At 33.2% G+C, this 14,764-nt stretch overlaps 1 protein-coding gene and 1 long non-coding RNA gene across 5 annotated transcripts in view; one reads left to right on the plus strand and one right to left on the minus strand.

The window, feature by feature from the left end:
- The window catches only part of LOC145977051 (uncharacterized), a 45,516-nt gene that overhangs the window by 11,741 nt on the left and 19,011 nt on the right, over positions 1 to 14,764 (plus strand). The gene's annotated exons all lie outside the window — the stretch shown is intronic.
- Mav (TGF-beta domain-containing family member maverick) overlaps positions 1 to 14,764 on the minus strand; it is a 33,258-nt gene that overhangs the window by 9,507 nt on the left and 8,987 nt on the right. The window contains exon 2 of the mRNA XM_083108690.1: positions 2,433 to 2,553. Within this exon, the coding sequence (XP_082964816.1) occupies positions 2,433 to 2,553 (121 nt within the window). The remainder of the gene's footprint in view (positions 1 to 2,432; positions 2,554 to 14,764) is intronic.

The raw sequence follows: 14,764 nt of genomic DNA on the forward strand, positions 1-14,764 counted from the left end.
CTAAAGCTAACCCGGTATAAAGTCGCAGTGGTCGCCAGCTGTCCAGTCTGTCTGTCTGTCTGAGCAGATCTTGCCGACTTTTATCTCATTGACCCACTATTTTCAGGGGTTGCCCGTAATTGAGCGGAATCCTACGTCGTCGAGCCGCTCTGCTTCTCGCGAGATTCATTAGCGAGAGTCACGTCTTAATTTGTCGGATCGGACATAAAGTGCTCTCTCATATTGTTCAGATTTCGTGAAACCGACTCGACTAATTGCTTGACACAACTAAATGGAACGAAGTGAAGTCTTAAGTGAAGATTATCTTTATGGGATAAGTCGAATGATTCGATGTAAGGATAATCTTGGAGACTTGGGAAAATTAATCCCGAAAAATTAAATTTAGATTGATCGCACAAATTATTATAGATTATGAATTATCTTGCTATTAATTTGATTGTGCAATGATAATATAATTCTTTAATTTATGATCATATTTGAATCTAAATAAAGAAACATTATTAAAATTTACTCTCATATACTAATAGAAATAGTTTGGAAAAAAAATTTTCTCATTATTTGTCTTTATAATAAATAAAAAAAATTTATAATTTAATTAATAAAAAAACAAACAACGTAAATATTAATCTAAAATAAATATTTCATAATATGATTCAAATTCAATATTATGTTTCATTACATTATAAATTAGCCAAGTTTGATTTCAAGATCAACAACGTGTGAAGTATACTAAAATGTTACGTTCTTGTTTACCGCGGTTTCAATATACAAAATGTTAAATCCGACTCGGAATCTTTTAGCGAGGCATTAAAAGGTTACGCCTTTTAATTAAAAAATGATGGTGTTCGTTCCTTCGTTCTTCACGAAGTATACATTGGCGAAGTATCTTTTCTCTATCAGCCGCGCCGCGAGAGAAATTAGGTAAACGGCCAATAATAGCGCGAGTATATTTTCCCAGAATCCTTGAAGAAACACGCTTTTAGATCTCGCTTCCGGCAAGCTTCTTTTTCCGCCTACTGCGAGGGATCGCGCGTAATCAATCGATCGATCGACCGATGACGACCGCGAATTGCGACTGTGCCGAATTGCGCTCCTTGTTTCGCCAAATCGCGCTCTCAGAATGCCTACTCAAATCTTCCCAGTAAAATTTTCCCAGAAAATTCTCTCATTTCCCATTTTATTCAAAATTCCATGAAGAAGATATTTTAAGACATATTTTTAATGCAACTTTTAAAAATAAGTTTTTTTATTGTATGTATTTTCTAATGCTTTTCACTTCTACCAACGAAAAACATAGAGCCACTTAAGTTTCAAGTGCTATATTTGTAAATGTATATGATAAGAACTGAATAGCTTCCTGAAGATAAACATTTATCATTTGCATAACATTTTTTTATCACTAAAAATTATAAAAAGTAAAATTGTTAAAGAAAGAATTAATTAAAAAATTTCTCAAGTCCCTTAAATAAAATTCCATGAGAATTCCCCGGTTTTTCTAGATCCAAAAAAATTTAGATTTCCCATATTTTCCAGAGAGTAGACACTGGTTTTAGATGAGCCGCAACGACGCGAATTTGCGGAGGTTTCTAGCCGCTCCAGAATTCGAAAAAATAAATATTAACCGATTGCGCGTTCCCTTTTTTTCCCGGCTTCGGCGAGGAGATGCCGTTTTTTCTTTCTTCCTCGAAGCGGGATTTTTATTACCCGTCCTTCGTGGATCGACCGCGGAATCGCAGCGCGTGACTTCAATGCGTTCTAGCGCGAGAACGTGTCGAGTGACGTATCGACAGGTCGCGGCGGCGGATAACTGCATCGCGCTCCTCCTCCTCTTCTCCGACCCCCTCATCACTCCAAAACCCCGTTTTCCGCATTTATTTTTGTTGGATACGCTGTACTGCGAATATGCGTGCCGCAAGGTTTTTCACTCGTACACATTCGCACGCAATCGACTCGTCTATTCGTATGAGTAAATTTTAATTCGTAAAAGCGGAAAAACATGGAATTATTCGATCAATCGGCGATTTCCTAGATCTAATTTTTTTCTTAGTAAAGTTAAATTTAAGAAATCTTAAAACAATCAAATCGCTTGATTAGAAATTATATTCTCGTCAATTATCTTTATAATATGTAATCCCTAAAGATGTCTTCTCATACGTATAATTATTCGTAGCAGAATTATTTAATAATTATTAAAAATTAAAATTTAATTTTAATAATGACGTATCGATGGAACTAATTTATTTAGGGATACAAAAAAAGAAGCAAGTATGTAAAAAAATTATCGTAAAATATAGATATAAATTTGCGAAAGAGATGTACTACCACATTGTTGCGCAGATATTGTAATTTCTAAATTTCATTTTGGCAAAATTAAACTTCAATGTATCTGATTTTAAAGCTGATGCTTTTGGCAAAAGTTGAAGTGACTTTACCTGTAGTTTGAAACACGTGGAGATCTCGGCGTCTTCTAGACTCTTGTCCGTCGTGTGACAGCTGTACTTGTTTCAGGTACTCTCTGTGCGCTCTTTCATACTCGGCCTGGCTCACGTTAGCCTGAAAATAAAAAAACATTATAATGGTGTCTTTAAAGACTCATCATCGACTCAATCGCTTATGTAACGTTGCGTGTATAATAGCGGTAAGATAATTACAATGCATATATATGGTGGATAAAGTAATTATCGGAAACGCCTTTTTATTCTTCTTGGAACTTTTGCAGATTGAAATTTATAGATATGTATTTATATATTCTCTCTCTCTTTCTCGTTTAAGCCCTTCCCTCGTCTTTCCATTCTACATTTTCGTATTATTTTAAAGCAAAAATTATTTTTTAAGCCATTGAAAATGAGAAATACAAAATAAAATTTTTTAAAATATAATAAAAAACTTTCTTAAAATATATAGGACTTTTACTGTACTCAACAATAAAATGAAAACATAACAAATGGAATAATAATAAAATATACAGTCACACAAAATATTAAATAATTTTTTCAGGAATAGCATTTTCAACTGTGTTCGATAAATTCGGTTCGCTTAGTTTTCCAAGCAATTCTTTCATTTAGCATCCAAATATTGAAAAATTAAATGAAAAATATCGCATTGTATTTCACCGTGCTTGATTTATTATAACGATTATTCGAAATCTCGATCTATTTACATTCGAGAATATGAAACTAAGAGGTCGTCTGAACTCGTCAGCTGAACTTTCGGCTTAATTGATTCTCGGCTATAATCTCATAAGGTCGAACTCAGAGCGATAAGTGCTTCACAGACGTGACATCGAAATTATCTAATTTTCTGGGGTCACGACATCCCTCTGACTCCTCAGTTCAGTTGAAAACTCTTCCTCCTTTCTTCTTTTTTTTTTATTCTCTTCAAGATTTTTTCTTCTCTCTCTTTTCCTTGTCTCCCTTTTTGTATTTTCTACTTGTATCTCGTCTTTTCTAATTTTTTTTCGCCTTCTCATCTACTTATATCGTGGCCTCTTCAAGTCCACTCTCGGCTACTGTTTCACGACGATAAAACAACTGGCGAACTACTCTTTTCCCATCTCACCACAACCATGAGAAAGACCAGACGACGACGAGTCGGCGCTCGTAAAATTAGCTCGTTGAAGCCATGACCATTGACGCGATTCTAGCACAGACGAGGGATAATGGACTAGAGGGTGTGAGAATTCTCGTAAGCCTCTCGTTCGCCGAGAGAGAGTTCAAAGAGTCGAGATCTACAATAGAAACTTTTTACTTTTCAAACAAAATTTTTTAACATAATCTTAAATCAAAGATTTATTTATATGATGTTACAATTAAAAGATATAGTTCTGAAAAGATTAATATTTCAATCATTATGCAAATTTAATTCGAATCTAGATATCTAAAATAACAGAATCGCGAAAAATTTAGAATAATCTATGCATAATCAAATACAATTGAATTGAATTATTAAAGAAAAATTACTTTCTGTGTTGCAAAATAACTTGACATCATAATAAATAATGAGTTTAAAAATTAAAATAGATTTATTATTATTATTATGATATAAAGTTAAAAATAATATTAAAATGGAACACAAATATTAATTGTACACATATATACATATACGAACTCTTAATTATTAAAAATTTCTAGGAAATAAAATATTATTTTTCATAAATTTCCTCTTCTGGTACATAATATAATTATTATGATATCGTAGAATCTCTGTATGCTCTCTATACACGGAGAGATGCATCTTGGTCATTGCAGCAAATGCAGAATTACGTCGTCATCGGTGACAACCGGAAGTGGCGGCGTCGAAGCACAAGCAGGGAACGACGCCGCACGATGAATCATCGTGATCTGCGAAGAGACGCGACGCGGCGCCTCCACAGTCCCTTTAAAATCATTTAACCACTCTTAAGAATAGCTAAACTGCACTCAACCGGTAGCCAGTTCCGGTTGCAATTGGCGCGCAGAAAACAAATTTGTGGATCGTGATATGCGAGCCAAGGTGGATATGAATTATATCGTGTAGTGAGTCACGAGAGAAACGGTCATCCTTCTCCCTCTCTTTAACGACCTCAATTTTTTTCAATTATTACAAATCGTCGAATTAATTGTCATGATTGACACATGCCTACGAGAACATCGCTATGAATCAGTGACATTGGAAAAGAAAAAAATGAGCGAAAATTATCCTTATCGCTATCAAATATCTTGCCTACTGTATGCTAATGTCGCGGCTATCAACTCGCGTGAAATATCTATTGAGAGAGAGAAAGAGAGAGATGTATATTATACATTTATATCGTAAATTACGCATGTCGTTCGTGATGTATGTGGATGTATTAATCGAGTGCTTCTCTTTTCCCCAATATGTAAATATGTTATCAGAGCATTTACTCAAATTTTTATTTAAAAAATTTTCTGAAAATTCCTTGATTTCTCTCTCTTTCTCTCTCTCCCAGGTATTTTTATTCAAAATTACAGATAAAGAAATATTTCAAAGATTTTTGTGCAATTTTCTAAAGTAAGATTTTTTATCATATGTATTTTCTAATGCTTTTTCTTATGTAAAGGAGAAACATAAAACTTTTTAGGTTTCAAACGCTAGATTTCTAAATCTACTGAAAAAATTGAATAACTCACAAGATGAACATTTATTTTATTTGCATAACATTTTCATTTTTTTTATCACTAGGAATTAGAATAAAGAATGTATTATATGTTCAAAATTTTAAGACATTGAATATATTATATAAACAAAGATAGATATATATTTTTATATAGTTTAAACATATATAATATACAGCTTGCCAATCGATGGATTGCAGCAGTTTATAATATAAAGATAAAATTATCAAAAAATCGTTTTCTAGATCCTCCATATATTTTCAAAGAGTATACTTTATATATACAACGATGATTAAAAAGATCACTATCGAATGATACATCGTTTCTTACTCTGTTAAAGTTCGTAATTATACGGTTCGAATAATTCGACTGTATCGTGAGAACTTTCATGAATATGTATGTAGCACATATATATCTTCTTATAAATCCTAATAAGTAACATAATTTACGATTGTGAATATAGAAAACGCAATCTTAAAATTGTTTATCTATATTTCAAACAAGAAATGCCTATCAAGAGAAAGAACATACCGTGCGAACACGCTTTAAATACAAAAATTATAATTTATTCACGGCAAATTTCTAGAGAAAGAGAAAGAAAGAGAGAATGCACAATCTCATTATAAATTCTTTAATATTCGATACTAAATATATTTCTAGAATTGATGAATTTATTTTAACGATTAATAATATCTCGTGAAAAATATTTCACTCTTAATTGCTTATGATTCAGGTTTCAATGCCATTAGTATTTCAGTTATTTCAATTATACGTAATAAATAATACGTAATACATAATTTACAATTAAAAAACATCGATTGTAAATTATGTGCCGATTATGTGAGAGCGAAAGTTGCGTTTACTTGGTACAAATTGCAATTTGCAATATTATATCGTAAATATCTGCATATTAATATTAATGGGATAGCATCAATTCTTCGGTGGGCCCCTAACGTTGTGTAACGTTATCAATGCCATTTCTCACGTTTATGCAATATATGCATTTGACAGAGAGTATTTCTAAGATGCTCATCTCTGAGAAGAGACTTTTCGCTCGCAGTTGCATGTACTTTCGTTTAATTTTTTTTAGCGAAGAATGCACGCGCGTGCGCGCAACAGAGAAAGAGAGAGAGAGAGAAAAAGCAACTAAGGATATTTTATTGAAATTTTAATGATTGATCATCTCGAACATATATTATGTTTATCTCTCGATTATGCTGATATTATGTACAGACCAGAAGAATTTGAAGAGTATGCACTCGCGAGTACTTAGGATATTTGAGATAACATGCAACATTGTGTACGCACGCGTTTGATATCGGATTTATTTACTCTGCTAGCGCAAAATACATAAAGATATCGCGAATCTCGAGGTGCGCGCGGAACGAGGTGTCTTTTTCGTCCTGGGATCTCCCGAGCAGGAGCCAGGTCTCAATTTCGTGCAACAAGTATGTCCCGGATGTCTTCAATTGCGGGACCTCCTGATTGACCAATGACAGATATCCGGATGTCTGATAATGACGTTTCAGAGGCGCGCCAAACGGAATGTAGCGGATAATCGTAATGAGATGCCTTATGAAACTAATGAGCTATTTATATATTTGTTAATGAGGATGATCGTGAAGCATGAAGGCATATCTCGCATATCTGTTTGTAAAAAAAAAAACATAGAGGTTTCTAAGAAAAACACAAAAAAGTGTAATATCTTGTACATAGAAAAAATTAATTTTATCTTCTAAAAGAGAGTGTAATTCAGATTTTTTAAATTAAATTGAAATATAAAACGGAAATAAATTAATAAAAATTTAAAACGGAGGAATCTTGATATAGAAACAAATTTGTAGCTCGTTTGTAATTTGCACATCAATCTATGATTAGCTTTAATTTACGATTATCATAAGTAAAAAAAAATTATTCTTGTCCTTATCTCGTCTCGGTATTACTATTTAATTGCAAGTCCTTCCACATTATCCGTACGTCCGCGCCAAGTGGCGTTAAAAAAAGAAACGTGGGAATTTTTCACGCAATCTCACGAGTCGGCTTTACGCGTGACGCAATAATACGCGTAATTCCCTTCCTTTTTTTATTTCTTACAGGTGTGTGTGTGTGTGTGTGTGCATCGGAGAACGCGCGTATACGAGAGAAGGCGTTTTGAGAACAAACAGGTAGAATGCAGCAGCGATCGGCTGTGCACAGATTAATGCGTTGGGCGCACGCATTTCCGAGGCTTCTATGTGCGTCCAGACCGCGGCACGTCGTCGTTGAAAGCCGCTTTCTCTTAAAATTTAAGCCAATCATAAATCTCGTTAGCGTCGATTCAAACCGTGCGATCGTCGCGTTTGTTGTCGCGGCGCGGCTTCGGCTGGCCTTTGTGTCATTTTCTCGGCGTCGAGTTTTCAGTCAGAGTTCTCTCTCTCACTCTTTCTTTTTCTCTCATATGAACAAGGGTATTAAGCTGACAAAGCTGTGGCTTATTGTAATGTATCGAAATAGGTATATTTTGTTCAGGAGTTGAAATTAAATCGAAACACGCGAGATTTTTGGGAGACTCAACGCTAACTTATATACATCCTTATTTATTCTCTTAGAATAAAAATATTCAATAATGTAAAGTATTATACAGAATTTATCTTTCCACGAAATAAATTTAATAATTTAATAAAATATACTGTAGGCTATAAAGTAACTAATATAATTATTTTATTCCGTAGATTGTGTAAAATAAAATTATACCGACAATAGGAGTATTGGAGAAATTACTAGCTGTTTTAATTAAGAATTTTGTGAAGAGAAATATCCGTCTGTAAATTAATTCACTTTAAATGACAATTCAGAAATACCGATTAATAGATTCATTCGTCGCGGGGTTATCAAGAGAGACGTCACACAATAAAGATCGTGGCGTAAGTTTCTCGTGCGATGCACTAGACTGTAAATAACGGTTTAGGACCGTCAAGTTCTTCTTCGATCGCCTTCCAGTTCTTATTCGTCCGTAAAGCGTGGAAATTTATTCGTCAAAGCCGTGTTTATCGAAACGATGCGAACGAATCTCGACATTCTCCGATTCATAGATTTCTGGTTTTATAGGATCCTTGAATCCATAGATATCATATTGTTTAATATATACGGAATTTTTTTATTTATAGATTTGATTTTTTTCAAATTTATGTTTCTCTCGCATAAATTATTTTACACTCGAATTATTTTAGCTGCCTTGTAAAATAAATATAACAATTATATAAGTATTATCTTAAATTGTCTTATATCTCATACCTTCCGAATTGCATTTTCTGAATTACCAGCAAACGCGACGGACATTTCATTTTTGAACATCATCTTCTTACTGATAACTCGATAATAATGACAAAGCTAAAAATAAGGTGCGAATTGACTTTTCAATACTATTCTATTTAATTTAAAGATCTTGAAGAGAGAGAATGAAAGAAGTATATGTAAGAATTGCTCAAGCATTTCCGATAAATCAACGATAACTGTCACCGAATCATCATTCCAGATGTCCCATAAATATCCGACTCAATTACAAATATTGCGCGAATATATTTGTGTCGCCAGGCTTTATCTTTCAGAAATTTATGCGTTTCGCGATCAACATAAGCTGTGAGATTTTATACATCAATAATATCATATCAATGCGACAAATAATAGAGTAACACTGTGTTATTTACGACAATCTAAAATTGCGTAATTTCTTACGAGAAACAAATTTTATTCAGCAAATAAAATTCGCATTAAATTGCACGACAACAGAACAAACAATATACGTATCTTTTTTCAATTTTCAAATTAATTTATTCATATCAAATTTATTTCTCTAATTTTTATCCGAAATTTGTATCATAATTACATAAATTTAAATTATCTTTTTAATATATGTGTGCAGCTTTTCTTATTATATTACAATTGTGATAATTTTATGTACAATAAAATTTACCGTTTTATGTACAATAAAATTTACCATGGGTATTTTCCCGGACATATTCAATATACGTATGATGCGCTAAAATTAAACACATTTTCCTGTAACAGCATTGCATATGACGTTTGTAAATTCCAACAAAGTCCGCAGAAGGACGTCTGTAATGAGATATATTACACAACATAAGTCGCAACGACATGGAGAATTGTGATAAACGATATACGCTGTAAGAAGAGGAATTTATAACTAGACACAATTAATAACCGACAGCGCGATCGACCGGTTTACTTGTGATCGGCTACCGTGAAGAAATAAAGCGAAACGAAATCGCGAGACAATCTGTACCAGAGATCCAATTAGCGGTTCCCACGAGATTTAATCTTTCACCTTAACTAATTTGCCGCGGTTCTCTGTGCATTCTTGCTTTAATCACGGAACTGCGTCAAGGATTCTGCGACCGGATTTTACCTCGAGGCTTCGAAATAACATTGCTTCGATGATAAACATCGTAAACTTTGTCTTTTAATCCGGCCATTGGTGAATTTGAATGATGGCGTTGGCTCTCCGAGTAATAAAATTAATAAAGCGTTTTGCTTCTTGACTGAATACTAATAAATGCTAGAAAAATATTGTCTTAGAATGGCACGAGATCCCCCGTTATTTAGAATTCTAAGCTAAAGTATCTTTTTTTTAGCTAATACATAAATTCATCTCTGTATTCGCGTGTTATCTTATAATAATCTCTTGATTTGAACCTCGCTTCAATCAAAGTAATCCATCATAGCCTCTTTATATGCGCAACCTTTTGGCATTCTATAAAATCAAATAGTGTATTTAACATTTATCGTTAATATAATGTTTTCTTTTTATGAATGTGCTTTAACTATAACTAGTCATTGGCATAATTGTATATCGAAAACGGTACATGTGCTGTTACGTTATATAAACTAGAGATTATATTAAAAAGATTCTTTTAGTGATAGAATTATTTTGTTTGTTCCTTAGCAAAACTGTCATCACTTGTCAACTATCATCATTTATCATCGGGGAACGAACTTTCCAATTTTTATTACTATACATATATCTTTATATAAATATATAAATCATTAAAATTCTGTTAACAAATTATACAAGAAATATAGTTCTATTTTCCCATTCAGGTCCCTAAAGTTCAATTCGCAAGGAATCATTTACTTTTTCAATCGATTATAACTCGATTATTAATGCCTCGACATTTTCGATAAGAAGACTCGATTTAAATTCAATCGATAGACTCTATCAATAAAAAATAATGCAATAGACCTCGTAATAAATTTATATAAATAATATTATTATTGAGATCAAAAAAGATTTCAGAATATAGCGCTATATTAATAATTATAGGAACACACATTATATTGTTTTCTAATACTGTCATATTTTACATATTTAAGCAGAAGATAATTCATTATTTTATGCGCTTTAATATGACGCATCGCATGCAAAAAAAAACGTCGTTTGTTCAGCAACGATAAACATCTGTTTTTATTTATATTGAGACATAAAACATAAAACATAAAATCGTAATTGATTATTTACACGAAAAAGCAGAACACTAAACGATCCCAATTTCTCTATCAGTCTACGGCGTCAACGAACATATGCAGCTCTTATGCAATGATGATGACAGGTGTTCTCGTGTGGGCGATTGTCTTCGGGTGGTCTCTCTCCGCGAGCGAAACTCGACATTTATTAATATATACATATATCCGGAACCCCTCGTTGCGAGTGTGATTCTTTCCATTCCGTCTCGAGATTTCATAAGGCGAACTTTATACTGGAATTTCCCAACGACATTCAGATCTCACCTCCGGCTACGCTCTTCGATCCATCGCGGCGAACTCTTACTCATCACTAGGGATACTTTCGAATCGGCCGGAATACATCGTCCTTACGTCGATTATTGTAACGAATCGCGCCGATGTAAACCGGAATTTTATGGTAAGCGCAGAATTTTTGGAGAAAGTGACGACGCACACGACGAAACTTAAATAATTCAACGGAATCGATCGTTATTTATACCGCACACTTTAATTCGCGACCGTTATTTGTAGTTCGACAAGCCAGAAAAATTCAGTGTGGCACATAACATGTAATTATATGAAATATGAATGATTATATAATTATACGAATATATAAAAATTTTAGAAAATGTATGATTGGCGAGAAATATAATTTTTAGAAATGATAATAGGTACAAGCCGTATAATTATAGAAAGTTCTCTTTTTCTTTTTTCCTTATGATGATATGTAGATGGAGATTTTAAGGAATAATGCAAATTATTCTTGATTCTGACTTTGAAGATTAGATAAAAAAATAAACAAAGTTTTGAAGAGAAATTTTTACACATTTAAATTTACATACATAAAACTCGAAATATCGATCAAAAATATCGAAAAATTAGATAATTAAATAATATAAAAAATTCAGAATTGCTTATAAATTGAATCGTACAACATTTGGATCATTTCAATGTATGTATTATGGAGTTATCCTGTCATAATATATCCAGTCATAAATCTTCCTATTCACCAGCCCTCGACAGATAACATGAGTAAAACTTGTAATATAAAAGGGATATAATTAATAATCAATTGATAAAGAAAAAAATTAATCACGCCGGCACCGAACATTAAAAGCATACAAATGCAAATTCTCAGCTTGTCTTTCATCAAATTTGAGGTCAAATGTTTGAACGATGGCATCGTTGTTGCGACAAGATTTCCGATTGATTTTAAAATTCGCTTGAATTAATGATCCATATCGATTTTTACAGACGATATCAGACATTATTTATAGGCATACCTTTATGTTTACGCAGAACGAAATCATAGTCGGGACTTTCGAATCGTTAGAGGATCGTTGTGTCGCACGCGCAAATGAAATTTATTGCAACATTAAATATATGACTTGTTTCTATTTCTAGAGACACGTCGTGCGAAATTAAATGAACGATCTACATCTTTGGATAACGCGATTGCGTCAGCATCGGGAATCACCCGTCGACACCGAGAGTTACAAAAAAGAGTTACGGTTCGCGATTACGACATCCCATGGTTGACACACCGATTAACGAGCGAAATTCGTAAAACACTTCGCACCTCGTTGCTATTGTTCTTGCTAGATTTATTTCGGCCCGTATTTGACAATAAAATAAAACGGATGTGTTTTCTCTCTCGTTCTCTTCTAGACACGCGTCGCACGCATGCACGCAATGTCAACGGTGCGAGAACGCTAAGGTTGGGTAACGCGTTGTAATATTTAAAGGTTAATCTTTTCACGGAATCATATACGAAGTAATTGCCAGACATGCATTTACAGAATACTGGATTGTTGTAATCCTTGATAGCGGAATCTCGAATAATGTAATTCTTGATAATATCATTTAACATTTATATTTGTAGAGACTTCCTTGCAAAACGTTTTACCATTTAATTAATGCTAAGGTGCCGAACACCTTGGCATTAAATATTTTCTAACATTTGATTGGATTGAACTTTCCTTTGCATAAAATCTATCTAAATATGCTCACATCTATTAAAATATCCACCATCTCAAAAAAATACATTTATATAATTTATATATTATATAAGTGCAGATAGATTAATAAAAAAATTTAATTTTTAATAAAAAAATATAAAAAATATGTACATGTACACACATACATGTTTATATATCTATAGGGAAGGGTTGCCTAACACATACTGGTTAGGCTATTAAATTGACCTCATTAATGTCTTGCTTTTGAATATAAACAATATTAATATATATAATAATAATAATACTTAATATTAATATATATATATATATATATATATATATATATAATATATTAATATATATATGTGTATGTATGTATGTATGTATGTATGTGTGTGTGAGTGTATAAATGAATGCAAATTTTCCTAAACAGAATCTAGCGAATAATTACTAATTATAAATGCTAATTATAAATTAAATGCGATAATTTTACGCGTACCGAATTACATTGTAAAACGTTTAAGCACACTGTGGATCAAGGAGTTGAAGCATTTATCTCATTTTATAATTCCTCGAGTCACGCGGTGCGACAGATGGTGTGGCTGCTGTTGCGTGCGGTCTCTTGGCTTTCACGTTTCACAATAGGAAGACGAGAGCGACGTTGTGTCGCACGGAGAACTAGGGTACGGGGGGGGGAGAGAGGGGGATTGGTCGTATGTATTAAATATCACTTACATAAACTGCTGTTGTGCACGCACTCACGCAGCGAATGTGCACGCGAGGATGCGTATGTGGTACCGGCGACCGCGCACGTGGAAAGCTCGTTTCGAGCCGCTTGTTATACGCGAGAGCAACAGGAGCAATGGCGTGGCCCGTACGGCAGCGGCGGCACGCACGTGCTTATGCATGCGTAAGCGAAAGTGGGGCAACAAGTTCACACGGGCCACCCACGCGCGCGAGTCCTAATACCCTATCGGCGCGAAAATACGCGCCGATTACCCCGAAACGTCAAACTATGCGCACATTCTCGATTCGTAATAATTCACGGAAATTCGTCGTTTATTATTAAAGATCCTCCACACTATTCGTCATCGTAGTGAACAGGAATTTATCATGATATTTCATCGAGCGTTTGGACAGGCGCTTCTGTTTAAATTCTGATAAATCATGAATCACGATATTTTTATTTTACTTTTTTACTTGCCAGCGTGAGTCATAAAGACACACAACCACGAATTTTTACGCATAGTGTAGCACACATATGAATCGACACAAATGAATTGATTCGTCTTCATTTCGTTGAAAAATCACTCCGCTGAAATCAACTTATTCGTGTTAATTCATATATATATATAAGGTTATACTATGCATAAAAATTCGTGATTGTCAGTCTTATGTCAGGCGTATGTCCTCATGGCTCATGCTAAGCAAAATAATAATAAATAAAATAATAATAAATTACAAATTATGATGACAAGAATCGCGAATAGTGTGGAAGATGCTGCACTAACGAATTTCTGTGAATTATTACGAATCACCAATTGCGAATAGACGCATGATCTGGTACCAGTTTATTAACGCATTACGCTGGTATTTATAGCGTTAAGTTTTAATTTCGTATAATCTGTGAAGTATTAATAACTTTTCGATCCAAAATTGAATAGCCGAATACTTTACATTTAACGTTTTTACTAAATAACTTTGCAAAAATTTCCTTTGATCTCTCTCTTTCTCTCAACAATATTATTAGATGTGATATAAGAGAGTTTTTGTTTCGATGATAAAAATATTCTAAAATATATTTCTTATATACACAATCACATAAATAAAACATGAATTTCTAATTTAGATTTCAACTAAGAATTACTAGTTTAAGAATTAATAAATCAATATATAAGATTTATAATTAATAAATGTTTTTTTTATATAAAACTGCTGAGGTATTTAAGTTTTATATTTCTTTCTCTTTTATATTATTTAAAAATTCAAATTTTAATAAAATTGCAATATTTTACTGATATGCTTGGATTGTATCATTTTGTAATATTTATCCATATTAATTGACCTCGTGCTTTCTGCATCCAAAATGAGTCGTCTACGTTTCGATACGAGATACATCTTTATATATATATTTATAGATTAACGATTAACTGTAACTTTGGTCTGTGCCATTAATTCGAATTCTGTATACCC

Source organism: Camponotus vicinus, unplaced genomic scaffold (assembly GCF_025532165.1).
Source record: "Camponotus vicinus isolate PSW18456_S1 unplaced genomic scaffold, iyCamVici1.0 SCAF_9, whole genome shotgun sequence".
Classification (NCBI taxonomy): Eukaryota; Metazoa; Arthropoda; class Insecta; order Hymenoptera; family Formicidae; genus Camponotus; species Camponotus vicinus.